Consider the following 27,108-nt stretch of genomic DNA (forward strand, 5'->3'; position numbering starts at 1 on the left):
TCTCTTGCGCTGATGGGTCTGGCACTGGACACAGGACTCGCATGTCTGGCCTCGCTGGTGCTGAAGAAAGGGGAAGGATCACCTCCCTCAGCCTGCTGGCAATGCTTTGCCTAACGCGCCCCAGGGCATCATCAGCCTCCCTTTTGGCAAGGGCATGTTGCTGCCTTATGTAAGCTTTGACAGCTTTGACTTTTATTAGGAAACGTGGATGTCACCAGATTTGCAGAAATTGGGAAAAACTAAATATAAGCATACTGGGGAGATCTTCCAGAAAATTCTATGAGTTTATTGTCAGCATACATTTTTCAGTGTCAATTATGTGTGATTTTAGTATGTGTCTTGAACTTGTTTTTATATAAAGGGCTAAATGCAGTATATGACTGATTTGTGCTCTTCAAGTGTATGCAAATTGTAAGCCAATTGATTGTGCATAAACCTCTGACTTTCTTTGCATGATCAGTGTTTTTGAATGCGCCTTTGCAGTATACATGTTTATGAACATCTAAATCAGAGACCGCTTTAGATACAAGCAGGTATTTATCCCATCACTACTGCCTTGTGATGACTGTGTATATGCGTAGTACCATCTCTTGGTCAAGTTGGTAACTGCAAGTAATATTTACTGCGTAGGATGCACTCTGTAAACTGAACAGAGAACTACTTATTGTCCCTTCACATCTGTCATTACACTGAATTGGGCTAAAAAAGCCCATTGAAAAGGTTAATACGCAGAGGAGACTTCTGCATGCAGTGCTTAAGTGCTTGTTCTGGCATTCCACCTGGTGAGAATCTGCAGTCTTAAATTCGATACCTGAGGTTTTCCATCCAAAATCTGAGAGAAAGAAACAGGAATTGGCCACTACAGAGATCAAAACATTCAGCAGAAGTGCTGACATTTCCTACTTGTGAATCACCTTTCCTTCTGGAATATGATTTTCTCATATGTTGGTTTCCTTTCAGTTGTCGTTTGTTTCGTCTGTTAGTTTAAATGCCATTCATGTCTGATCCAGCACTTATGTTTGGTAAAGGCAAACTGAAAACACTGTCTTCATTACTGATGGTACGAAAATGGTGCAGCCATCTCCGTATATTGCAATTGTAACTGCACTGTCAAAAAGTTGTTTGGATTGGTTCAACTATTTGCTGTATGCAGCCAGCAACTCGCATGCCTATGCAGGCACTCTGTTAGTTACACTAACATTTTGGAGTAGCATTTCTTCTGTGCCCTTGGCAGAACTGTGTTTGGAGTTGTGCACAAATGTTTTCCTCTCTTCCTGGCTACCTAGCTTCAGGACAGCACTGTCTGTGGATGATGGTATGAGCCGTGTCAGGAAGGGGGCAAATGGACAGCTTTTCATATACAATGATAGGTAGCTCTACCATATGGGTCCTCAAAAGGTGTTGCCCTAAGATCCTCCAGATCAGACACTTGAGAAAAATTGTCTGGTTTTTTTTTAGTCTGACTGTAAAGGGGAAACTCAGTAACTTTTTGACTTACTTTGTCTTGCAGATTTGTTTTAAAGGTGGTTCTTTGTATGCTTTCCACATAGTTATGACTTACGTGTTTCTGGCTCCAAAAGGAGTCTTCCAATGGGAACAGGTTACCTTTGCTGGAACTCCAGGAACAGCATTCATTATGACGTTCTTCTGGAACGACTGGGTTTGTTTTTTCCCTGCAAAATTGACCTCTCCTGTAAGTCCTTCTGACTGATCACTCCAGTCACAAAGTCAGTTTGATACCAGGTTTATTTTTCAGGCTTCCTTTTATTCAGTGCATTGAAGCATGTGAGCTCAAGCTGTCCTTTATTATAATATATATTCTAGTCCATTGTCCTGTGCAGTTGGTAGCTGTGTTCATGCATTTAACACACGTTAATCATGCTTCTGATATGTACCATTGTTTGTAAAACTACAGTTGTAATAGACCAGCATCCTGCTTATGCTGATTTTAACCTCCAAACCTGAAGCTGCAATATTGTTTACATCATTGTTAGCATCTGTAACCTCATGTGCACAAGATCTACAAAACCAATCAAGTAAATTCCCTTCGTCATTGTAAGGATTTGGTAAGAATTAACATTCACTCCCAATTAACCATGTCCATGACATTATACCTGTCTCTAAAATGCAACAAATGCATAAGCATGTACAACTTGCTAGACTGGATCAGAATGGAGGTTGGTTCATCCAGCCTAATCTGATCTTTAACAGTACACAATGCTGGATGCCTCAGAAGAACGTGCATGAGCTTCACCCCAGCAAGTGAGGCATCAACTTGTAGCTGATGATTTTCACAACTCAATGTGTCCTGGTAGGCAAGATTTAATGTCACTCTGAGAGTTCCTGTTAATGATAAATAGTCTTTGTATTAGTCCCCTCCTATCTGCTCTGCAGTCTAACGTCGTTAGTGGTTAGAAACAGAAGGTGTTGTAACATCAGTTGAGCTGTTTATGCTGAGTTCTCCTTCTGCACTTGATATGGCTGATGTAACACTGCATGATGGCTGACTAAAATTTGCTTTCCTGCCACGCATTTACTAAGCTGAATTTCACTGATTGTTATATTGTCATCTATTTTGCCTTGTTTGCAACCCTCTGAAGTTCCTCATAGTTTTTCAGTCTTCAGCAATTTAATTGGAGCAGATTTTGTACCCTTTTTGCAGTCGTTCCTTGCATTGCTTCTTTTGAAAAACTTCATCCAGGTCTAGGCAAGTGTTGTCACTGTTCTGTATCCACTACATCCCTGACATGCTCATAGAAATCTAAAGGAAGGTAATCCATAGGATCCTTGAAAGTATCCATCGTGTCAGGATGCTATCTTTATACTGCTTCATGATTCTTGTTGGTTTATGGATCCAAACTTTAATCCATAAAAATCTATCGGCTTTATTACCTATAAAAATAGAAGCTTAAAATGCTGTGTAAGCATCTTTAATAACTGGCTCTTTCTGAATGTACTGATCAAAAAATGTATACATCTAAGCATCCCTTTTATTGTGTCTACATTTCCAGTTCAAAATGTGATACGTCCATGAGTTAGCTGTGAATTATCCTTTTTGTTGGAATTTCTTGTTTGTTTAGAGCAAATGTTTACAGTGTTCCTTTTGTTTTGTCTTTTATAGTGAGCAGTACCCTCCACATTCAGTACTCCACATAAGAGTGATTGATACTAAGCAGCAGTAAAGCAAGGCAGCTTTGGTGATGGAACCAAGTGATTTGAAACTACCATCTTTGGCTATTTCTGGGTTTGTTTTTTTAATTTATTTTGAATTGGTAAAAGGGTAGTCATTTAATTGACTGTGTGAATCAAGGCTTTAGAAACTTAGATCAGGAGAACAGAATGGTGGGGAGAAACATTCACCACCCTGGAGACTGATTTTAATGTCTTTCAAGGGCAATTTATAGTGTGAATGTGTCCTATTAGCTAAGGCTCACTTGATTATTTTGAGTGATCAGAATGGAATGAGGTATGGGGCAGCATCTTGAGCATGCTGAGATTTAAACTGCGTATTTATAAAGAAAAACACTCATAATTTGCCATATTTTACTCCACCAACTCCCACTGATTTCTGTCTAAAAGCTGTGTAAAGATTGTAGGTTTGGCAAAGCTATTTAAAACCTTCCTTGGGCACTTAAATGTTTTTGTCTGTAATAATCATTAGTTTAATTGAACAATTGTCTTATGTCTAATGCAGGAAGAATGTGTATTTCTTGCAGATGGCGCTGGCCAGATCTGCATTTTAGCACTGACCCTGAGCTGGGTGTGGTTGCTGAGGGCAGTCCCTAATGCTGACACCCTGGAAACCCAGCAACCCCAGGTGTTGCAAAGCTTGGAATTTGGCAGAAGCATTAGGGCTGTTTGAACAGCAGGCCTCCTTTACAAATAGTTAATTGGGATGAGGTCATTCCAAGCTCGTGTGACAAACACTGTCTGAAATAATTTCCTGGATTGTATTTAAGAAGACATCCCTAAGGAATTTGAATTACATGGCTGTAATGCATGTTAAATGCAATGACAGTCTGTATTCTTGCAAGATTTAATGAGATTTTGTGAAATGTCATCACTACCTCAAGGCCTTTTCTGAGGCTAGTGGAGGATTGTATGTCTTGACTTTCTAAGACCCTGGAAGACTTAATTGATAGGTGAAAAGCTACCTATTTCCCTCTCCTTTGTCTGGAGAAATCTGGATTCCTCTGTGTGTATGTGTGTGTTTCCTTTTGAATCTTCATTCCAGTCTCTCTGGGCTGACTAGTTCTGACAAGCTTCCACATCACTTTTAAGTATATGTGTGGGTGGCAAAATATTGTAATTGATGTAATAAAATAGGAGTTTACATGTTTTGAAGATTCTGTTGGCTTTAAATCAAAGAAATTTAAATGAGACCTCAGTTTAATCTGTGTCACCGAGTTGGTTTGTGACCATGAAACATTCCTTCTAGGGGAAGTTGGGACTGCATTGCTGGGCAGTACTAGGTGTTGTCAGGAGGAAGAGGTCAAATTGTCTCTTAGGAACATTCACATCTTTGCTATTTTGGCTTAACTCTGCAAGGAATAAATGGGCACAGTGCTGGGATTTAGATCTGTGTGGCATAATGCCTTCCTCATGGAGGAGGAGGAAGATCTACTTTAAGCAGCTTTGTGTAATGAGGATGTGTGACTGTTAATTGTGAATTTTCATACATCCTTCTGATTATGCTGTCCTGAGCCTTTTCTTCCCATCCTATGCTTTCTGAGCATTTTTGGAGATGTTGCAAAGTATCTGCCTTTGCAAACAGAAAAATCAGGGGGTTTTTTCCTGTCTGCTTTATGATACCTGCATGAAAGGAAACAAGTGGAACTTCCTTTAACGTAAGTTAGGACAGTAGATACAGTGGTTTTGTAAGACACAGATAAAGAGCTGGGTGAAGTGTATGGCAGCAGGCGTGGGCAAGTAACAATCTTTAAGGTAGTGCCAGCACAAAACAAAACCCAAAAAACATTATAGGCTGCTTTTTCTCAACTAGTCTTGTAGGCAAGTTTGGCCAGTCCTCCCAGTAGTACAGTGACAAGTTTCTGACCTGGAGCAAAGTAAAACCACCCAACCTTTCCCCCAGCCCCCATTCCAATTTTATCAAAATGTATAATGCCAAAATAATTAGGAACAATGCATTGGCTGTTTGTCTGTGTTAGTTATAGCTTCTGATTGTTACTACTGCCTGTTAGTCCTAGAATAGATTCAGACTAGTAGGGGATGAGATGCACAGCCAGAGAGCATTGTAAAGTGAGTCCCCTCACGTGTTAATTTTCTCTGTGGGAAATTGCTCGTGTTTATGCTTAGCAAAGCCTTTGTAAATACTCCAAGGCAGTTGCTGCAGTTCCTTGTGAAGAGGATACAGTTTGGGGTCCTTTGCTGTGGGCCAGTATGGAAGCTCAGTCTTTTTTTCCTGCAGTAAGTGTTCCAAATTGGCACCTTTGTCTTGTCCATAGTTTGTGTTTAAAATGCAGTTTTATATATTGCGCATATATATATATGCAAATAATAAAAAAAACTTAACAGTCAGCCTCAGAGTTACATTTAAGTCCGGAAAGCTCTTAGCTGTGCTTAAGTTAGAAAAGTTATAATAGAAAGTATTTAGATAATTTCTATAAACAGAACAGTATAGGTATCAGTTTTGGCTTTGTCTGGAACTGTTTCTGGAGCTACTTCATGAAACTGAGAACCTAAGATGGCAATGTATTGAGAAATTTACTTATTCATTACATCAGCTGCATTTTTTTCTCTCTTTCTGTTTAATGGGAACAGGAACCAGTTTTTCCTCTCCTGTAAACTCTTTTTAAAACTAACTTCTTTTTTCTTCTTTTTTTCTGAGTTATTGGGAGCTGCTCTGGCATTTGTGGCTCCACCACTGCATAGGGCTATTTGCAGCCATGTTCTTTTAGAGTCAGGGAAGCCAAATGCATTTTGTTTAGATGAAGGCAGAATGATTTGAGTTCAACATTCTCTGTTCCTGTGAATTGTTAAAATTTCTCATGTCCTAAAGATCTAACCACGTCTAAAAGTTCTTTATATTTTCCCTTTAGTGCTCATTAAAAAAAGAGTCAACTGGGGCAAAGACTTTTTTTGCTGCATCTTTTAAAAGAATGCTGTGTATATCCGTGCAACTACATAAATAATGTATCTCTAAAGATTACACTGTGTTAAATAAAACTAGGAGTGCTACTTTTGCATATGTGATTGATAGAAGAAGGAGACGTTAGCAAATGGAAGTTTAAGACTTATGTTAGGAGCTATGTGTGTAAATAAATGTGTCTTAGTCCAGATGACAGGTCACCTATTTACTGTTTAATGATGTTCTCCTTCATTCCTGTTTTCAGGAACGGCTGTTCCAGCCTGTTACTATTTCAGATGCTCTAGTGTTTGCCACTCCTTGGTCCAGGATGTGTTTCTTTTGTCCTGTTACTCCCAGTCATTTCTTGGAAAATATTTCATTATTTATAATTTATCACATGATTAAGTCATTATTTGAATAGGGAAACTGTGAATTAAAGAGTATTGTTTATTGAATAGCTTCTCATTTTTCCAGTCATAAGAAGAGAGTTCTGTTGTAATGGTGCCATATCCTACTGCTGTATTTTTCTTCTACTAATTAGATGAAATCATAAATTTAATTCTAGAATTGATTTATGTCAGCTACTTGGATAGTATCTTGGCTGTTGCTGAATAAAACTTATATTTGGTGAATATAACTAAATTATAATCAATGAAGCTTATGAAACCAGTGGTTTTTAATGATGTTCCTTGGAAATTTAGCTGCTGTCATGGCTACAGGCTCTAATGTGGAAAACCATCACACTTGATCCTCTCCTTCAAGTGAAATTATATAATCATTTCCACTAGTAATTCTATTCATGAAGGTCCATAAACCATGTTAGGGAATGAAGAAGATGACGCTGTCTTTACAGTATAGTATATAGTACCTTTTTATTAATTTCTATTCATATTACATCACTTTACTTTGGCTGAGTAGTCTGCATTTCTGTGGTCCCAGTCATAATAATGTACGAACACTGCACCAACCTCATAAACAGAGACAAAACTGAATGGATGTACAGGTTATATCATTGCACAGGAGCCACATCAAGCATCACAAATCCCTTAATATCTGAAAAATGGATGCAAACCAAGTCCACCTGAAGCTGCCTGGTGCCACTTTTGTAGGGAATGATTTCAAATTGAACTGTTGAGCTCTCCATGGGGGCCATTCTTGCCACGCTAAAAGAGACAATACATTTGTAAGTTCAAGAAGCTGAAAAATTTGTGTGACATATTCTTCAGAGTCCTCAAATCTAAGACAGTATAGGAAGAGTCGGAGTAAGTGGCTGCTGTGTTTGTATGCTCCCGGCACAGGTGGGCATAACCTTCCATGTTCACACCCCCACAGCACTATCCCGGAAGAACTAATCAAGCTGTAATGAATGGGAGAATAGTTGCAGTTCTCAACCTGTGATAGAGAACTAGGGTTTGTATCATGAGGGCAAAACGTATTGAGTGCCTGAGGAATAATCAGAAAGGTTATCTTTAGAAGAGCTCAATACAACTGTATGTACTACCCTCAACACTCACAACCTTTATAGTAATCTATATATGCCCATGTTGTATTTCTGTGTGGTTAATACAATTAATGGTTGATTTTATGTCCATAGTTAGAAATTACTCTTGCCTTTCCAACACAAAGAGAGTGATAGTAGCAGCAGGAAACAGTAAGGGAAAAAGGCCTCTGCTCTAAGGAGGTACTGAAGCTGAGCAATACTGATGCTGGTAAAGCAAGTTAAAAGTGCAAGGTCAGGATCTAGACCTGAATTTTGTATTCAATGTAAGTAAAACCTTAGTGTTTCACATCATTAGTCATCTTTTGCTATGTTTTTTTTGTTGTCCTCTCACAGTTTCTTAGTGCTAACTCCTCCAGCATAAATAGTTTGGAGACTTTAAAAATGTTTTTAGAATAATAACCATGGAGGAGATGGGAGAACAATTCTTACTGGTATGGTATCAGTGGACACGTTTTTAAAACATTTCATTACAGTATATGTCCTGGCTCTTCAGTAATTTAATATCTGAAGGGAGGAAGTTACCATGACTTTCTGTCTTACCCTTCAAGGTTTTACATTTTTGCCCTTCACATAATTCAGTCACTAACTACAGAACTCTGAGTTACACTGTCATTAAAAACAGACACCTCTCCACTCCCGGAGCATTCTGTAATTCAAAGCCTGGCAAACGAGGTGTAAAAAACTCCCAGCTAGTATGTGTTGAGTACTGACATGATGGTATTTTGTCCAAGGTTGGTGCAAACAAAAGTAATGAGGTTGACAATCTTTTTAAAACCCCCACTTTTATTCCAGATTTCCCACCAAAGTGAATTGACTTATTAGCCAGATAGCATTTACATACTTGATTCTGAGTTGCTCTTTGATCAGGCCACTACCCTCTGCTCTCAGCACACAGTCTGTCACCACTTCAGACAGTGGGTTGGTGAATGTAACCTGCACATCAACAGCCTTGTGTACTACTGTTGGACCAAGGACCTACAGAGAGAAAACATTTTGCTCAGCCGTGTCATTAGTCTCACTTCTTTCTCATGGTTTTACATTCCCATTGCAAACCACTTACCCTCTTAGGATTTCCTGGATGGAAGGAGCCAGAAATTGATACATGTACATGTTTTGGGGCATCAGAGTTCAGGCTTGAATCAGCCATCCAGTGTGGCTGAGAAGGAGTAAAATACTGCAGTATCTACCGTTTAGTCCTAACTTTTTAACTAGGTCAGTATATGGTATTATATATAACACAGTATATGATACTTACCAGAGTGAGAACAGAAGGAAAGTGTTAACTTGACATACATGGCTAACTACTTTAAAGCAGTTTAAGTCAAATTAGCTTAAGTTAGGCCAAATGAAAGGTTTAAGATTAGAAAACATTGGAGGTGTGAGATGGAGGTAAATTGTGGTGTCTCAGGAAAAAAAAGAAAAAAGAAAAAAAAAAGAAAGCCAAGTGGCAAATAAAGATATTCATTACCCTATTTTGGCAGAGATAAAGTGGAATCGGCATATTTGGTTATCCTTGTAGATAATATAATATTAGTTAACATAATGGAGAACTCCAGCACCCCAATTACATTTCTCTATTATTGGCTGTATGTTTATACAGAAGTTCAATCAACAGAAATATAAGCTGTTCTTGAAACTTAGTCACTGAATTGAAGTAATTTAATTCAGGTGCCTGCCCTATGTAAGTGACTTTCTTATTTGCGTGATACAGCACAGAAGGCTTTTTACAAAGTCTCACTGTAACTTGGTATTCAGAAATCACCAGACCTACAAAAATCCAAACTCTTTATTCCTGTGTATAACCTTGCTTTTCCTGTGTGCTACTGACAGTGTAAGTGTGGTTTGGGATAGCTTACCTAGTCTGGAGGCTCTGAAAGGCTGCAAATTACCGCGCTCCCTGCATGCTGTTTACAGTGCAGTAGGCAGATAGCATTTGATCCCATGTCTGATACAGCATGTGAATGGGCTGAACTGTCCAAAAAAAGTTAAGCTAGTTGATGTGGATGTGATGGGCCATGCAAACCCAGGATTGTCCCTGGGCACACATAGTGTGTGGTCTTCCCGGTAGACTAAGAATGGCTTTTTACCCATTGTACAGCATTTGCCAGAAGTCAGTCTTAATGAAAAAAAAAGCCTCCAGTTCTTATTTATTAATCATGTGAGATGTTACAAGGTGAAAAATGCCACTTTCCCTGATAAGGTGGAACAACTTCCTTGGGTATTAGTTATAATGAGCCTCACAGCCCCAGGCATTACCAGCTAATCAGTGAAGATGTCTTTGGTAAAAATCAGGCTTCCTAAATAAACTGGAAGAGAATGATCAGGCTTCCCTGACAAAAGTGGAGGCCTACATATGGACTAGATCTCTCTCTGTGTCTCTCTGGAGATATAATCTTACCTTGTAACCCTCATAACACTGAGAACTTCATCAGTGCCATGTCAGCAAGCACCGGCAAGAATACCATAGCACAGCTATGCCTTGGAAAGGTTTGCTTTTCCTTAGTGTATTTCATTTAACTTCTGTCGTATGACCTATTATTAGAGCAGCAAGATCAAATCACCCTCAGGCATGATTTCACTTCCCACACTCCTTCCCATGACAAGCAGATGGAATAAGGATTCCAGTTTCTTCTTCTGAACATGCCTCTCTATGGACACAAAGGGGATTAGTTTTTACCTTGATGGTGAGAAAAGGATCCTGAAGTACAATATCCTGCTCTACTAGAAGTGAGGCTCCCTGTTTGGTTTCACAGACAGCAGTCACTAGGATCTTCCTGTCATCCGTCAGAGAGTTTTTGTACTGGGAATAGGAGATCTTGAATGGAATCTCTTTCACTGGAATGGAAATAGAAACATAATTTCCCCATGTTCTTCTTTCTGTGTCTAAGTACCAGCTATCTGTATCTGTATTTTAAGGAGCAAGGATGCTATCACCCTGGGGCTGTCCATTTGTGGGTGTTAACAGCCAACAGACAGGAATGATGCTCATAGGTGGCTTCTGCTTACATACACATCAAACACTAAACGATCAGGCAGTTTGGCAGCTGAAACAGTTCTGAGGGTGGATAAGTGTGGCAACCCCTGCTAGTGTGTTTTTCATTTATCTGAAGCTGGGCATTTAATGCTCACAAAGAAGGCAGAATTGGAAAGGTGGGTTGGTTTAAATGCCCTTGCTGATGCAGCTGTTCAGCCTCTACCTTTAAACGGGTGCATGGTCAGGGTCTTTGTGCCAGTGAGGAAGGCAATGGATCTCAGTACATTGAGAAAAAATGATCATCTACCGCTGGAATGGTGGAAGGAGTACTGATGTGTTGTGTATTAGCTTGAGAGGGCAGTTATATTCATTTGTGCTGCACGTCTCATTTTTCAGCACTGTCCCTACAAAAGCAGGGCAGAGGCCACTACCTGCAAGTAGTGTAGCTCTTACTGCAGTCTGTAGGTGCTGTCCTACTGCTGCAAAAGACATAGGCTTATGTTTCCCCATGTAATCTGTCTTTATTCTTTGCTTATGGGGAGCTGGTAGCTGAGTCGTCTCTGGTGTATGTCTCTTAGTTGTTCTTTTTTAGCAAAAAATGTCATAATGTAGAACTAACAGTGGCTGTGCTGTGTCAGACAAAAGGTCACCCAGCTCAGTATCCTTTCTGACAGTGCCCAAAAACAAATGCTTAAGGCAGGGCAAATATATATATCTGTCTCTATTTCCCTGAATAGCCTTAACCCCCAACCCAACTGTTTGCAGGTCATGCATTTCTTGAGCCATTCATTATTTCTATGTGATTTGGCCACAAACCAAAGCTATGTCTTCTCCTAAACTGTATTAAAATTAAAATTACCTTCTTTGGATCCAAGTTTAATAGACCTAGACAAGTGCAAAATCTCTGCTTTTGGTTTTCTTGTGTAGAGAATGGCTGAAGCCCTCAGTTTAACCTTTATGGTCTTGAAATCGGAGAGCAAGTTCCTGAGTGCAAAGGTGAGGAGGATATCCTGGCCAATTACAGGAGATGCATCAAGGATCACCTTCCCTGAGATGCTGGGTTTTTGTGCAGGCTGTGTCGTATTTTGCCTCTGTGCTACTGAAGGTCGTCTTCTAGATCTTCTCATTTTGGCCTTTTTTCCGGTGCTTCTCACACCAAGCAGCTTCAGTGCTTTTTTATACACCTGCCTTTCTTTCAAGGATCCTGCTTTGAAAGATAACACAGTCAGAGGTCTCATGCGTGCTGGTTATAGTGCAGTGGAGCTGTAAATGCTCTCAGTAAATACAGTTTAGGAGAGTTGAGGAGGGCAAAGATACACGTGAGGAGAAAGTGAGGTCTAACCTAAATGCTAATTATGGCAGAAAAGCAAATGAATATACATGGCCATGAAGGCTGGAAAGTAAAACCTGCCTGTCAGCTTTAGCTGCCTGTTCATGGGTGCCTCTTAGAAATTGTGAGCAGAGGAAAGATAACTGCTGGGAGAGCTCAGTTCTGCATAAGCTGGGGCAATTGCCATCTCCTCTGAAATTATGAAGGGCGATAAAATCCATTTGCAGAAACCCTCCCCAAACAACTCTCCAGAATGGCTTATGCTGCACGTTGTAAGAGAAATATTCTTAGCAGCTGATCAGAACAGCTGGGACAGAATATTTTACAATTTACAAGTATCTTTGACTTTGTGTTGAATGCATTAGTATTTCATCAGGGGCCGCAAAGGCCATATTGAATCACTATCAGCTGATGATGAGTCCTAAAACTTTGAAAATTCACAATTACTTTGCTCCAGAAGTAAAGAAGTTAACTCAGTGCTTGATCCAACAAAGGCCTAAATTCTTTTCACTTCTGACCATCAGTGCTGAGACAACTGTAATAAAGAATTTACCTTCTGGATATTTGTAATTAGCAGTGACATCCACACGGGAATTGGAGCCCACTGCTTTGGTGCTGATAAATTTTCCAATCTTCCTAGTATCAGAATAAATTCTCTCTTTTCTTTTGTTGCTATAGTGAATCCAAGTAACATAGTCAGCATTCACTGCTGCAAACACAAATGAGCTGTCATAATCCAGGTTCACATCCCCTTCCTTAATGGCTTTGGTGGAGGCAGGGCCACACTGATATATGCCTATATTAGAGAAAGGGAGAAGTTAAATGACCACCTGTTGCGAAAGAATGCAAATCCTCATGCTGACAGCAAGAGGGAGAGGTAGTCACTCCGAAGACGTGTTTGGATAAAGTGCGTTGTTTCTATATCAGCGCATTATGGTAACAGCATGTCCAGAGAATCCACGAGCATTTTCTATCAAAAGGCAGGAGCAGACGGGAGGTTGTAAGGCTACTAAGGTGTAGGGAGAGCTAGCGCTTATTATGATGTGTGCTCTGTGAAATGTTCTAACCCTCCAAAGCTTGCAAGGCCGTATGCTAAGCTGACTAGTGAGAGGAGATGGTGGGAGTCAAGTCAGAAGTACAATCAGACTTAGGAGATGTGAGTCATCAATGCTGTATGTACATTGAGAAGAGCCAGGAAGCTAATTCTGATAAACTTAGTAGTGAGGAATGAGAAGCAGTTTATCTGGAGTTTGATGGGTTTTAAATTGCCAAATAAAGGATTTTTTTGACGGAGGTCATCAAACTAGATCAAGGAAGTTGTGTCAGTGTTGCCTGGCTGAACAGAGAGCTTTGGCTGGAACTCGGGGCAAACCCGAGCATTTACCACCTTTGGAAGAAGGGACAGGCAACTCTGGGGGACTATAAAGAAGTCACGAGGCTGTGCAGGGTGAAGATTAGAGAGGTGGAAGCCCAGCTGGAACTCAGGTTGGCCACTGCAGTAAGAGAGAACAAAAAATGTTTGTAGAAATGCATCATAAACAGAAGGAGGGCCAAGGATAATCTTCATCCTTTATTGGATGGGGCGGGGGGGAACACTGGCACAAAGGACGAGGAGGAGGCTGAGGTACTTCATGCTTTCTTTGCCTCCATGTTTAATAGTAAGGCCAGCTTCTCTCTCGGTACCCAGCCCCTGAGCTCGAAGACAGGGATGAGGAGCAGCAGAATAAAGTCCCCACAGTCCAGGAGGAAACGGTCGGTGACCTGCTGCTCCACTGAGACATCTATGGGACTGGATGGGATCCACCCGAGGTACTGAGGGAGTTGGCGGAGGAGCTCGCCAAGCTGCTCTCCATAATTTATCAACAGTCCTGGCTAACTGGGGAGGTCCCAGAAGACTGGGGGTTATCCATCTACAAGAAGCGAAGGGAGGAGGATCTGGGGAACTACAGGCCTCTTAGCCTGACCTCAGTGCCAGGGAATGTTATTGAGCAGATCATCCTGAGCACCATCACATGGCATGTAAAGGACAGTCAGGGGATCAGGCCCAGCCAGTATGGGTTTATGAAAGGCAGGTCCTGCTTGACAAACCTGATCTCCTTCTATGTCAAGGTGACCTGCCTAGTGGATGAGGGAAAGGCTGTGGATGTTGTCTACCTGGGCCTTAGTAAAGCCTTTGACACCATCTCCCACAGCATCTCCTGGAGACACGGGCTGCTCATGGCTGGGATGGGTGTGCTCTACACTGGGTTAAAAGCTAGCTGGACAGCCAGGCCCAAAGCATGGTGGGGAATGGAGTCACATCCCACTGGTGGCCGGTCACAGGTGGTGTTCCCCAGGGCTCAGTGCTGAGGCCAGCCCTGTTTAATGTTTTTATTGACTATCTGGACAAGGGGATCGAGTGCACCCTCAGCAGCAGGCAACACCAGGTTGAGGGGAGTGTTGATCTTTCTGAGGGCAGGAAGGCTCTGCAGAGAGATCTGGACAGGCTGGACCAACAGGCCAAGACCAGTTGTATGAAGTTCAACAAAGCTTGATCCTGGGTCCTTCATTTGGGGCACAACAATCCCACGCAGCACTGCAGGCTTGGGGAGGAGTGGCTGGGAAGCTGCCCAGCAGGAGAGGACTGAGGGTGCTGCTAGACAGTCAGCTGGACATGAGCTGGAAGTGTGCCCAGGTGGCCAAGAAGGCCAATAGCATCCTGGCTTGTATCCAAAACAGTGTGGCCAGTGGGACCAGGGCAGTGATTGTCCCCCGTTACTTGGCACTGGTGAGGCCACACCTCGAATCCTGGGTTCAGTTTCAAACCCCTCACTGCAAGAAGGATGCAGAGGTGCTGGAGTGTGTCCAGAGCCAGGCAATGGGGCTGGAGCACAAGTCTGATGGGGAGCAGCTGAGGGCACTAGGGGTCTTTAGTCCAGAGAGGAGGAGGCTCAGGGGGCACCTTACTGATCTCTAGAACAACCTGACAGGGGCTGTAAGCAGGGGGTGTCAGTCTCTTCTCCCAAGTAACAAGCAACAGGACAAGAGGAAATGGCCTCAAGTTGCTCCAGGGGAGGTTTATATTGGATATTAGGAAAATTTCTTCACTGAAGGGTGGTCAAGCATTGGAAAGGACTGCCCAGGGATGTGGTGGGATCACCACACCTAGGAGTATTTAAAAAACACATAGATGTGGCACTTAGGGACATGGTTTGGTGGTGGACTTGGCAGTCCTGGGTTAATCATTCAACTTGATGATCTCAAAGATCTTTTCCAACCTAAATGACTCTCTGATTCTATGATTTATGAATCTGTGTAACATTAGGAGCTAAGACAAGCAAGGGTGAGATAAGTGAACTTAAGATGTGCTATATTTCTGGAGGTAGAGGATCAGAAAAAGTAAGAATTTACATGCTGGTAGGCAATCCTGAGGCTGGCAGAAAAGCAGCCTACTGGAGACTGATGCGGGTATTGCTTTTCATGTGCACCTGAATCAATGCTACATCTGCTGGGAGTAGATAGAAGAAGGTTGTCCCGCAATTTCAGTAACAATCTTTAGGAATAACAGTGCCTACAGCTTTTTATATTTACAACAGTGTTACCTTTACTTGTTTCCTGGGGTGTTGCATCCAGAACCTGCCATCCATCATAAAAAGAGCCAAGATCTCTTCTAATGAACCAGCTTTCATTCCAGACATGGAAATTCCTGTAAGAGAGGCAGAATAGGGAATCGCTGATTCATACAGTTAATTTTATATTGAAAGATTTGATACATTTCTGGTGCAATGCAAGAAATAACGCTAGTTGAGTGAATGAAAACTGTGGAGAGACCAGCTGCTGACTCCTTTCTTGAGTACCTCTTTCCCCTTCTTTGCCAGCTTTTAATGTTCAGATGTCTGAGAAGTGTTGAGATCTTATGAAAAAAACGATGTTAGAAGGAAGATAAATTTATTGCAGAGTCAGGTATTCCAAAACAACATACTGTACAGTCCGAGGTCTCCTGTGCATGTAGTGCTATCTGTTGGTATTTAATTCACAGTTGCTTTCTAATGAAACAGAGCAAGGTCTTAAAAAGATTAGTCAGGATGAGTTTGGTACAATGCTCTGGGTGATGCTCTGCTTGTGTTGAGATAAGATAGAGACTGGCATGGCCTGTTCCATTCCACTGACAATGTTAAAGTAAAGGAATGTGCTCTGAATAATTAGAAAAGATAAGGTGGGCACCTGAAGGAGATCAGGAGACCATGAGTCAGGAGATCACTGAACAAAGAAAGCTGAAAAGTTTAAGCAAGGAAGAAGATTGAGCGACCCCCAAGAGTGAGGCCAAAGAATGGAGCGGCCACCCAAAAATCCCCCCCAAAAGATGATTCTAGAAGACTCCACCTCAAGCTCCAGCTGAACCCCACCTATTATGAATATGATGATTAGATGTTGAAATCAAATGAATATGTATGTAAAGATGCTGCAACCTCTCACGTAAACTGTATAAATTACCTGATTTTTCACTGAAAACTTTGGAGCTAGTTTGTACGGTGCGAACTGGCTAGCTCCCCAATGTTGCATGAAATAAATACCTTTGCTGCTTAAAGACAAAATTGGTCTCTGAGCAGTTACTGTGTGCCGTTTTGGCATCACTACTTCGTGTCACCCTTGTCCCATTCAGTCCACATGGTAGGGTGTTTGGTGGCTGGAACACTGATGCATGCAGTACAACACACATGTGCAGGCAGTGTGCAATTGTTTGTCAAAAGCACATTTTTAACAGCTTCTCTGAGGTGAGAGAAACAGCATGTTCTTCCTAAGGGGTGGAATGGAATTTTTTTCAGCTGCATTAAACATACTATCTTTACTTTACTAACCTTTCAGTATTGTGCAGGAGATCTATAAAGGTAATCATGAAAGACTGAGACAATCAACAGCGCGTAGCACAGAAGCTGGGTCTAAAACTTCTGGGCTTCTGCTCTAGGCATCAAGGGACAAGCTGATACAATTTTGGGGCAAGAGGTTAATCACAATTTAAACTTTTTTGGAAAAACGTAAACTTTCATACAGTAGAGACAAAATTAACAGTTATATTTTCAAATTATATGTTGAATAGCAGTGGTAAAAAGTATCTCCTCTGTTAATTCTTCAGAATGATGAAACTGACTCCATATTGCAACAGTCTGCTCTGTTGATTCTTTGGTATGGAGTTTTATATCACCAGGAGCATGAGGCTGGGATTACATTTCAGGAGCATGATCTTTTAATTAGAGGAGAATATAATGGAAGAGATATTAAGAAAAAAATGTTTACCACACACTGTCTTCAGTGAAGTGCAGAGTCTTTCCAGAAATGTCAATGTACTTATCAATACTCAGATTTATATTCCTGTCATGGGCAGAGTTGAAGTTTGTAATAACACGAGTAGGTATTCCCAAGCATCTCAGAACTGCAATATAGAATACCATTAAAGTGCTGTAAACCTATTTTACAGATATTTAGAAAGTATTTTTTGTTTTTCTTGGCAAAGCAGGTAGTGTATATGTTTTCAGTGGGGAAACAAACCCTCAGAAACTTTCCTCTGAGATATGACGCAAGTCACGGTCCTTGTGCACAATTGCTTAGAAGACAGTTCCGCTCACACGACACTCTTAGCTGCCATGTTCTTTTAACGATTAGTTAGATTCATCTATTTATTTTAATCTTTCATTCTTCATCCTGTTCTCTCTCCCATTTTCTCCCTATGTTTGTTTCTCTGTTACGTGCTTCTTTTTCCCTCTTCCTCTCAGACACACCTCTCGATTGCATTATTTTTCCTTTGTATTTTCCCCAAAGTGACTCTTGTCTCTCAGAGCAGCTCTGAATGTAAACTGCTAGGATGAAATGCTTTTCCTGACTTGCAGCTCCCTTTACAGGTCCTCAGAATTGTAATTTGGTTTTGTGTCAACAGTAGACAAGATAAAATGGTGGAAAAGTGGCATTGTGAGGAGACTTACAAGACCACTGGTTTTCTTTGAATCCTAGCTTTGAAACAGGAAAGCTTGCTCTTTTCACGAGCCCAGCCTGGAAAACTGCCTTGCATTTTGTTTGATGACTCACAAACTGGGATGCAATATTGCAACCTATGGCTGTTTAAAATAGAAGAAAATCTTCATGCATGGAGAGTGTAGATTCTTCACTCTCTCTGTCAAAGCTGAAACAGCTTCAACAATAACATCAAAGAGTTAAACCCAAAGAAATTCTAGTAAGCTTCCTTTCTGATAGCATTCTTCATCCCTTCATGTGTACCTGTGCACATGACTCCTGCAAAGACCCAGCACTGGCCATACCGGACTGGTTTGTATCTCCCCCTGTACCACTTTCGAAGGATGGTCACGCTTCCACTCCACTGCAAGGGGTTGGTTCCTGAGCGGTACTTTCCATTCCACTTCCCTTCCACTACTCCTTTTTCATCATTGCTGTTAACCTGAAAGAGACTTTCTCATGAGAGAACTGAAATTTTTACAGAGAAAGGGAGAGCAGAAAATAGGCAGAAACGACCCTGTTTGTACCACTGTCTCATTGGCTGAGTGGTGGGACATAGTATTTGAATCTTAGATAGAATTTTGACTACTCAAGTGCAAGAGCTGGATCAAACCTAGATCAGGTTGTAGAGTCTGATGATTCAAAACTGCCTTGCTTTTCAGTACAGATGTTCCCAAACATACTGACTGCCAGCCTATTTAAATTTTGTTTCATTGACTGATTTCACCTCCTTGTATGTCATGATACTGTTACGCTGTGTATTCAGTATTGGTTCACATTCTCAAGTGATTTCTATGGAAGCCTTAAGAAGTATGTATTTTCTCTGAATGTGCATTTGTTGCAAATGTGCATATAGTACATATAGCTTGCTCAAACTTGTTGGATGTGCTTGCATATATTTGTGCACATCTGTTTTAGAGGCCTGTGTCATGTATGGTTGTACATAAATTAGTTCTTTTTTCATAATTTCTTTTTCTTAATTATTTATACGTTTAGTAATTTTGTACATCTGAATTATTTACTTCAGGTTGAAGCTGATACTGTCTAAAGTGAGTGCTGTCTAAAATGGTGAAAAGGATCACAGCTACAAAGGAGGAATCTCAGATAAGGAATGTGGTAAAGCATGTATTATTCATAAAATGGAAAACTTTTCAGTTGCCCAGTTGTGCATTTAGGTGTTTGTGAGGATGGTGGGGTGTGAGACGATGTAACTATTTGTTGAAGGGAATGCATGCAGGCCCCACTGAACGAGTCCCCCTTAAGTGAAGAATACTAACTACACACATTAAATGGAGCTATACCAGCACTGGTCTTCCAAAATATTTCATGCTTCTCTTGGTGCTTGAAAAACTTAGCAAATGATTTCAGAATGGACACAAGCTTTCCAAATTAGTGAAAAGATCTAATGGACTGAAAATCTGTTAGGAAAATACATCTGAGATTCATTGCTCCCCAAAAGTTCTTGGAAACATTCCTTCAGTTATAATCAAGATTTTGGGAAGAATATAAATTAAATTTTTCGTGTGTTTTCCTTTGAGATTAATTCTCAATTTTACCTTAGTTAGCTACACCTATGCAACATTGAGGTATCACAATAAAGTACTGGGGGTTTTGTTAGTAGGCTCATTGTACAGCTGTAACTAATTGATCAATTTACCATAGCACTGATAACCCTGCTCACATAGACAGGATTGTTTCGGTTGGATACATCAAGAGCTGGATCTTGGCGGTGGTTCAGGCTTCGATCCAGTATAGCCAGAGAGATATCAAGAATATCCTCTTCAAACTGAAATCAAAACAAGCAATATGTTAAAGGATAATTTCATAAATAAACCCAAGGATAAACTCCCCCCCGCTTCCTTTCATCTAGCACAATAGGATCATGTTGGTAATACAGGCATCTTCTATACTGTTGAAGAAAATAGGGCCAAAAAGAAGGCATATGCAGTAGGCTGCTGACCCTCCATAGTATTTTAAGGACAGCATGTTTATGGGCATGGTTTGGGGCCATAGCTACCAGCATTCACAGAGACATTACATGGCCTGGTGGAAGGGACAAGACCACTCGAGGTCTGGTTCAGCAGGCTTTGCACCCTCCCACATCCTGCCGTGCCCCTGTGGGTGCCCTTCTGTTACGAAAACTTCACTGGTGGGCTGCCTTCACCTTATGTCAGATAATCTGAACTGAAAGAAACCCACAAAAATAATGATTGTGGATTAGGGTCACAGAGACACTGTGTTGGGCCCAGAGAATGCCAAAGTGCTATGCTGTATGGATGTGGTCAGGCAGGGATGCTCCTTGACCTCTGGGACAGAAAGCAGATCTGGCCTTGTTTTATTTGTTAGTGTAAAAGTAGCCACAGTGATCCAGAGGGTTAATAGAAATGCCGTCTGTGGCACTGCTGATGCAGTTGTAAGGCAGGAAGTGGTCAGGAATGGCTTTGACTGGCCCAACAAGTTGCAGGATAGTCGCGTGGCTGCAGAGGGCTGTAGTTATGATGGTATTCGTAGTAGTTATGCATAGAATGCCAAACCTGATTTTCAAAAATTCCAACCTGAGTTGTTTCAGTTGAGTGGGATATTCTTTTAGTGTCTTCTGCCCCATTACTTAACCAACTGTGTTAATATTTAGCTGTAGTAGCCTCGCAATACCTAGAGGTTAATACTGGAATAGCTTCCTTTGCCCCTTACAACGGCCAAGAAACAAGCAGAATTTTGCCAGTTTGTGTAATAGGCAAAAGAAAACTAAAACTGTGCTTTGTTTCTTTTATTTCTGTATTAGAAGTGCCAGACAGGGGAAATGGTCCTGATGCTGTGGTAATGTATTGATGTGAGACATGTATCTGCAAGAAAATCACAGGTGAGAGAGGAATACTTGAACTCTTATACTATGAGATAATGATTCCCTTCCCTCCAGAGCCTATTTACCCAGTATTCTTACTTTCAAGTTCTGAAATAGGTGATGTTGTTTACCTGTCCGTAGTTCCAAGCTTCTTGTTGAATATATTTTTCCAGTCCCTGAAATATGATTCCACTGTCATTCAGGACGTACTCCTGTCGCTCCTTTGCATTAGCCATAAAGACATCATCATCTACAAGCAGAGTGAGACATGCTGGCTTAAAGGAAAGTTGTTTTGCTGTAATTGAAAATCTCACTTCGAGGGGAGTTCTAGGGAACAGCTCAGGCTGCCTATGAATCCAGGCTTAGGGCTCCCTGCTATACCTCTGTGATCATTTAGAGAGGGAATAAAATAAACACGAAGTTCCTTTGAGGGGAACGGACTATGTCCCTGCTCCTGTCCTTTCGCTAATCTCAGTATGTGTCTTATTGGTAGGTATTGCTTGGTTTACAACTGAATGCAATTATCTGAGGGAAAAAAGTTACAGAATAAGTATTTGGAATATTTCCTGCCTCCTATTTCTTATTGTACAAGCAAGAGGCTGGATCTTTGATGTACAGCAGCACTGAAGAAGGGGCAAAAACTTGGTCCTTGATGTTAAGCACAAAAAATATCTGTTTATAGCTGTGACTGTCAGGTACTGTGACACCCAGATTTCCTGTCTGAAACAAAGAGTTATTTGATACATCAAAACATACTTGGACACCAGGGATTGAAAAGTAGCACAAACTGGCCCAGGAGCGTTGAAGAGACCTTGTTCCCCGAAACAATTTGGAGTTTGAGTTTGTATCGTCCAATGACAGCATTGGCTGGGCTGGATATTGCGAGGTTCATGCAGCCAGGCTCACTGGGCTCCAGCACGGCGCTCCAGCCACTGGCACTCTCCTCAGAAAGGTTAAATACGACCTTGGTCTGCTGAGATTCTGTTGGAGATGGTCCTGCCAGAGGGAACAGGGACAGCAATTCTGAGTGACAGCTGTGGGTGACAAACTTGGGGTCAGTGATGATCTCAATTCCACATTTTTTTAATGACTTCATTGAAAGATTGTGGTTTATCAGATCAAATGCTTGTTCAACATAAACTAGCTGTGCTCCAGTCCATAGAATCGTACTGTGCAGCCCTCTGTATTACGTGCGTGGCCCAGCAAGTGTGCCCATAATCACTCTAGACAAGTGAGGAGGCAAGCCCTGGCAGTTCAAAAATATGTAGGGAGGATGGGCCACACATTTTAATACATGTTTCATTAGGAGTTAGTAGCTGCCTAGAGAATTCTTTGGAGAAGCCTTTTGGGAAGATGCAGGTAAGAGTCTCATGAATGGGGTCGTGTAGACTGTCCTAGCAATAGGGAACACATGGAGTTAATCAAGGGGAGTTTAAACAGGTGAAATAGAGAGTCAGGAGAGGAGATATATGGGGGATGATGCTCTGTGAGGTAGAGTTTCAAAATATTCAGGGACTGTGGAATGAAGATAACTTGCAGTGTAGCAGGTAGGTCCTTAGGAGCAGAGATGCAGGCTTGTTTTTAGAATGAGGATGGTCTGCACCTTTCTGTTAATTACTACCTTGACTGTCTATTGCATTAAGGTACAGATTGAACTTTAAAATAGGAGTTCCTAAGCCTAAAAGGACACTGAATCCTGAATGATACAGGAAAAAGCTTAACAATTCAGGAATGGACCATATGGAGCTGCCAGGCACTGGTGTTTCGGAGCTGAAGTGACTTGGATGCAAGGTGAGTGCTGTGCCATGGGGAAATTACCTGTGCTTGCAATAAAGCTGAGGTTGTCCCAAGCCTGCACTGTTGTTTGGAGGTTTAGAGTGATGTTGAAGGCCTGTCCTCTCCTCAAGATTGCTTCTGTGCTGCTGTAATCAGAGGTGTGGTGTGCAGCTTTATTCAGTTTGGGGTGCCAATTGACATTTTCTATTTTCAGGGCTAGAAAGACACAAGGCAAGTCAATTAAAAACACTCTTCCTTCAAACTTGTACATCTCTTCAGCTTGTCTATTGTAGTAATTTTATTATATTTATGTATAGCTGGAGTTACATGCTCTAGGAAAACAGAGAAATCCGTTGTTGTTAAAAATTGCAAAATAAACAACTTGGAGGAGCAGCTAAAATATTTTACCTTCAGGCATCTTTCAGAGACAGAAAGAACACCCATTCAGATAATTAATCTTTGATTCATCTTTCATTTTAAAAATAAATAAATAAACCCCCTATGGTATTTAGATTAAAGTTTGAAGAGACTGTTATGTTCCACCATGTTCCCGCTCTTTCTGTGGGGATCCCAGAATGCTTTACAGGTGTACAGAAAAAACTATTAAAACTCTCATGAGCAAGTGCATGCCTGATCCTGGGAACGCTGTATGACAGATGATGGATAGAAGGCTAGTATCTTCATTGTCAAACTTGCCCATTATCTTCTCACCTTTCTTGTATCTCAGTTAATTTACAGTCTTTTTCTTGAAGCTGGGTGTTACTGCATGCTCTCTTGGAAAAAGATAACCAGCAGAGGATGAACAATGGGATTGAGTGGTATATCTTGAGGTGGTGCTATGGGTTGCTCTGCTGTATTATGATAGGTTCCTACTATTGAAAATGGCATACTGAAGCACAGATTATGAAAGCTTTCAACATTTCTTTTTCCTCTATCAGTTAAACAACAACAACAAAGCAAAACAAAGTCTAAAAAAATAGAGATCCCTCTGTGGACACGTGTTTGAGAAGTGCTCTTCCCCAGTATGATGTTCCAGAGGAATTTCACTTGAAGATTTCCTACCACAACTAGAGCATGTTAACCCTTTGCAGACTAATAGTGCTGTAAGCAACACTTCCATCATTTCACTGAACTATGATACAGGTCTTGGATAGCACTACCTTGAGTCACTTAGAATGAGGTTGATTTCTGAGGGAGTCTGTGTGGTTCTACTATGGAAATAGAGGGGGTGGGGTTTGAGTTTTCTGCTGTGTTTGCAGCACAGAATTATATTCTGTGAAGTCTTGATGTCATAACTGTACTTTTATCATCTCTTTGGAAGAAATGTGAACGTACACATGCAGTTCTAAGGCTGCAGTAAGGGTCTGGAGCAAGTTGCTTTCCTGTAGTCTGTGAGCATAAACATGTTTCAGTGTTTCCAGTTAAGTGAAGGATCTTGTTTCAGATATGTCACCTGGAGAAAAATAAATTCCATTGGTAGGAGCGTGATGTTTGAGTCTCATAATGTAACATGTCTAGAAAGTTTCTCGCTTGCACCATCACTTTGTTTTCCTGACTTAAATATGTGTTACTGAAAAGGACCTACACAACACAGCATTCCTAACAGCAAGTCCTCTAACTTAAGAGTGAATTAGAATGTGTTTCTGAAGGACACTTGGGTTCAGAGTTTGAAAAGAAGTTAGCCTTGCAGCACTTTACCCATGTATATCCGACCACTGTGTATCCCGAACTGTGCGAGTTAAATGTCCAGGCTTATCAGGGCAGGGAGCATGCACGTCGTTACTTGTGCAGCAATAACTAAGAGCATTTTGGATGTCTGCAAATAAAAATGTAGCACATATAGGGCTTAATAGCAACTGAGCCACGGGTTTGATACTAGTGAGACTCTGACTTTTAAGGAGCTAAGCCTTTCAGAGTGGAGTGTCACAGGCGAAGCCAGATGTACAACAGAGTAAAAGGGGACACCTGGAGAAGTAGGAAAGAAAAAAAGCAGTGGCTAGCATTGGTTAGCTCTGAGAAGTTACTGCATCAATAGTTTGGTTTGCTCTGTGAAGTCTGTAGTTATGTAGGCATTTCTAGTGAATATGGGCGGGAGATCAGCAAAACCCAATTTATGTATCTGGGGCAAAAGCACAATAAAGCCTGATACCAGTCTTTTGTTAACGTGTACTTCAGATTTCTCCTTGTTTTCATCTTCACGATATCAATTTGAATCTTACAATTTCTTTTTCTGCTTTCAGTATCTCTGTGTTGGAAGAACATATTTGCAGTTATCTTGTCAATGTACAATTGGACAAACTTCTAAAAACTTGTTTGGATGTTTATCCTGTAATGGATAGACATTAGGAGCATGCTCATAAGCAAAACCCTACATTATCTGTGATCACCGCTGAAAATGCTGAGCGTTATGCATACAGGGTTCTTGCCTCTGACAGAAAACTGAAGCTATAACAGGAAAATTCTTAGGCTAAATTTTAGATAGACTCTCTATGTGCAGGTATATTATATGACACCTCTTTCAAACTAGAGATCTTTCCAGCCAGCAGGAGAGTGAGAGCAAGTACAATATAACACGTAGACACTGGGACTGCACTTTGACAAAGCAGCATGCAGGCTAACATAGCCACTCTGTAGGGAGCAAACACAGGTGCCCAGAGGCCATAAAGTGACCTGTCTGAGGCCAGACATCAGTTTGATATTAGGGAGAAATTAGAACCTGGGACTTCTGTGTGGCAGTTTGATGCCCAAATCACGAGCCAACAGTGTTGATTAGGTGGCTGCAAAAGCACTGTATAGAATAATTAATTAATATGATAGAAAAATATTTCCTTACTCTCTTTTTCTGTTACAGGAAAAAAGACTGTTCAAGAAGCATGATACTTTAAAAAAAGAAGAAAAAAAAAAAAGAAAAAAAAAAAGAAAATCAGTTCTCGTAGAATAACCCGTAAATGCATTTAACTTAAATAGGGCTAAATTTCCAAGAGAACAACTAGATATAATTTATCCTGTTTCCTCAGCAAGTGTCACTCATCTCTTTTGGAAAAATGATGTCTGGAGCAACCAGGCTGGTTTTAACTTACCTGCCATAAGGTTTCTTTCTTCTTTTCCACACTTGTGTGTAGTTCAGGTTATAGATTCAAAAGTATGCCAGAACACTCTGAATCCTCTTCCACCAGCATCAGTAACAAAAGTCTTAGGACTCTTCAGTACGAAGCTAGAGTTTATACAAGCTGGGTGTGACCTGTGGTTGCTAGTTACTGCTTTTGTAGTAATGACCTATGTGAGCATCTACTTATGATTGCTTTAATTACACAATCTTGTATCCAATTATGCTTATTTAAAACTGGTGAATGGCTGAGGAAATATGATAAACAGTATTCTGGTATCTTAACTACTAAGAAAGGAAAACATCCCAAATTTGATCTAACAAAAGAAATACAGCCTTAAATAGACAGGAGAAACTTATTTTTGGGTGGTTTGTGTCTGTTTAGGTTTTTGGAGACTATGTACAGAGGGCAGGTATAGACAAATATACATATTGTATAATATGGACGTATGGGACATGCAGTGATCTAAGTAGATTTGTAATGTTAGTCTTACTGTCACTCAGTAGCATAGTTTAAATCACTTTTTTTTTTCTTAAGGCATGTCTACCTGAAGATCTTTCACATCATTGCATATAATTTGTCCTTTCCTAGAAGCAGAATTGTGACGTTCCCATTATCTGTTCCTGACATGATTACCTATGATATGCATTTCTTATGTAAGAAGCAATAATGCCACTGAGAGGACATTGTTATGCGTTCACCTGTGCATCAGGGAGTCTTATTGAGTAAAGAGGAGTGTTTAGTGGCTGGCTCTCCTTTTAACAATTTTACATTATGGTTTGGCATTTGTAATACATGTGTGTAGTATCTCTGTAGTTGCTCAGCATGGCATCTTCAGTTGGGCTCTGGAGGAAGTCACAGAGCTGTTCTTCTGGTGTAAGCCCTGCCCACTCTAATTATAGATACTCTCCTGAAGCTCCCTTGTACTCTCTTCTCCCTCATCCAGTGTCACAACGTACCTAGAAACGTGCCCTGCCAATTTGTCCTGAGAGGACGTTGCATGCTGTTCTGAACTGTCGGTGGGCTGTGACAGAGGAGTGAAGGGCAAAGGGGTGATCCCTCATATCACTCACCTCCATGTGTCTACATTGCACCTTTTTTTGTCTGTTGCTGGTTTCTGTTTTGTTTCCACATTGATAATAAGATTGCCAGCAATCAAAAAGGGAAATGAATTACCTGCAGCTTAAATTTATTTACGAAAAAGGAGTCTAAAGTTCTTCTTATGGTTTCTTGTGTAACTTTTTTGGTAAGAATTTGTGATCCTATCTGGATGCATCAGACTCTCCAAGGTATTATCACCCACCAGATAAAAGATGTCCATATTGAACTCCTGACAGCTCTGTGGTTCAGAATTTTGGCCTTACTGATTTTGCTTTAAACATTTTATAAGTCAGAAAGCAAATCTAAATCTTCAGGCTTAGCAGAGCTGTCTGTACACCAATATCGTCTCGCCCTAACCCTGGCCAGGTGGTTACTGTGCCCTAGCAGTCACTAGCTTTCATAGT

At 40.9% G+C, this 27,108-nt stretch overlaps 1 protein-coding gene across 1 annotated transcript; it reads right to left on the bottom strand.

The window, feature by feature from the left end:
• Positions 1-5,020: 5,020 nt before the first annotated feature.
• Positions 5,021-27,082, bottom strand: LOC102058798 (protein-glutamine gamma-glutamyltransferase 6). Its single transcript, XM_027813494.2, has 12 exons — positions 22,539-27,082; positions 21,477-21,716; positions 20,852-20,970; positions 19,536-19,664; positions 18,143-18,320; positions 17,168-17,303; positions 15,475-15,578; positions 12,447-12,689; positions 11,423-11,767; positions 10,267-10,424; positions 8,431-8,564; positions 5,021-7,251 (listed from the first exon to the last, which is right to left on the bottom strand). Exons 1-12 carry the CDS (start codon positions 22,765-22,767, stop codon positions 7,098-7,100), a joined length of 2,169 nt encoding a protein of 722 aa, XP_027669295.1. The 5' UTR covers positions 22,768-27,082; the 3' UTR covers positions 5,021-7,097.
• Between the last annotated feature and the right edge of the window lie 26 nt (positions 27,083-27,108).

The sequence above is a fragment of the Falco cherrug genome, chromosome 10 (assembly GCF_023634085.1).
Source record: "Falco cherrug isolate bFalChe1 chromosome 10, bFalChe1.pri, whole genome shotgun sequence".
NCBI lineage: Eukaryota > Metazoa > Chordata > Aves > Falconiformes > Falconidae > Falco > Falco cherrug.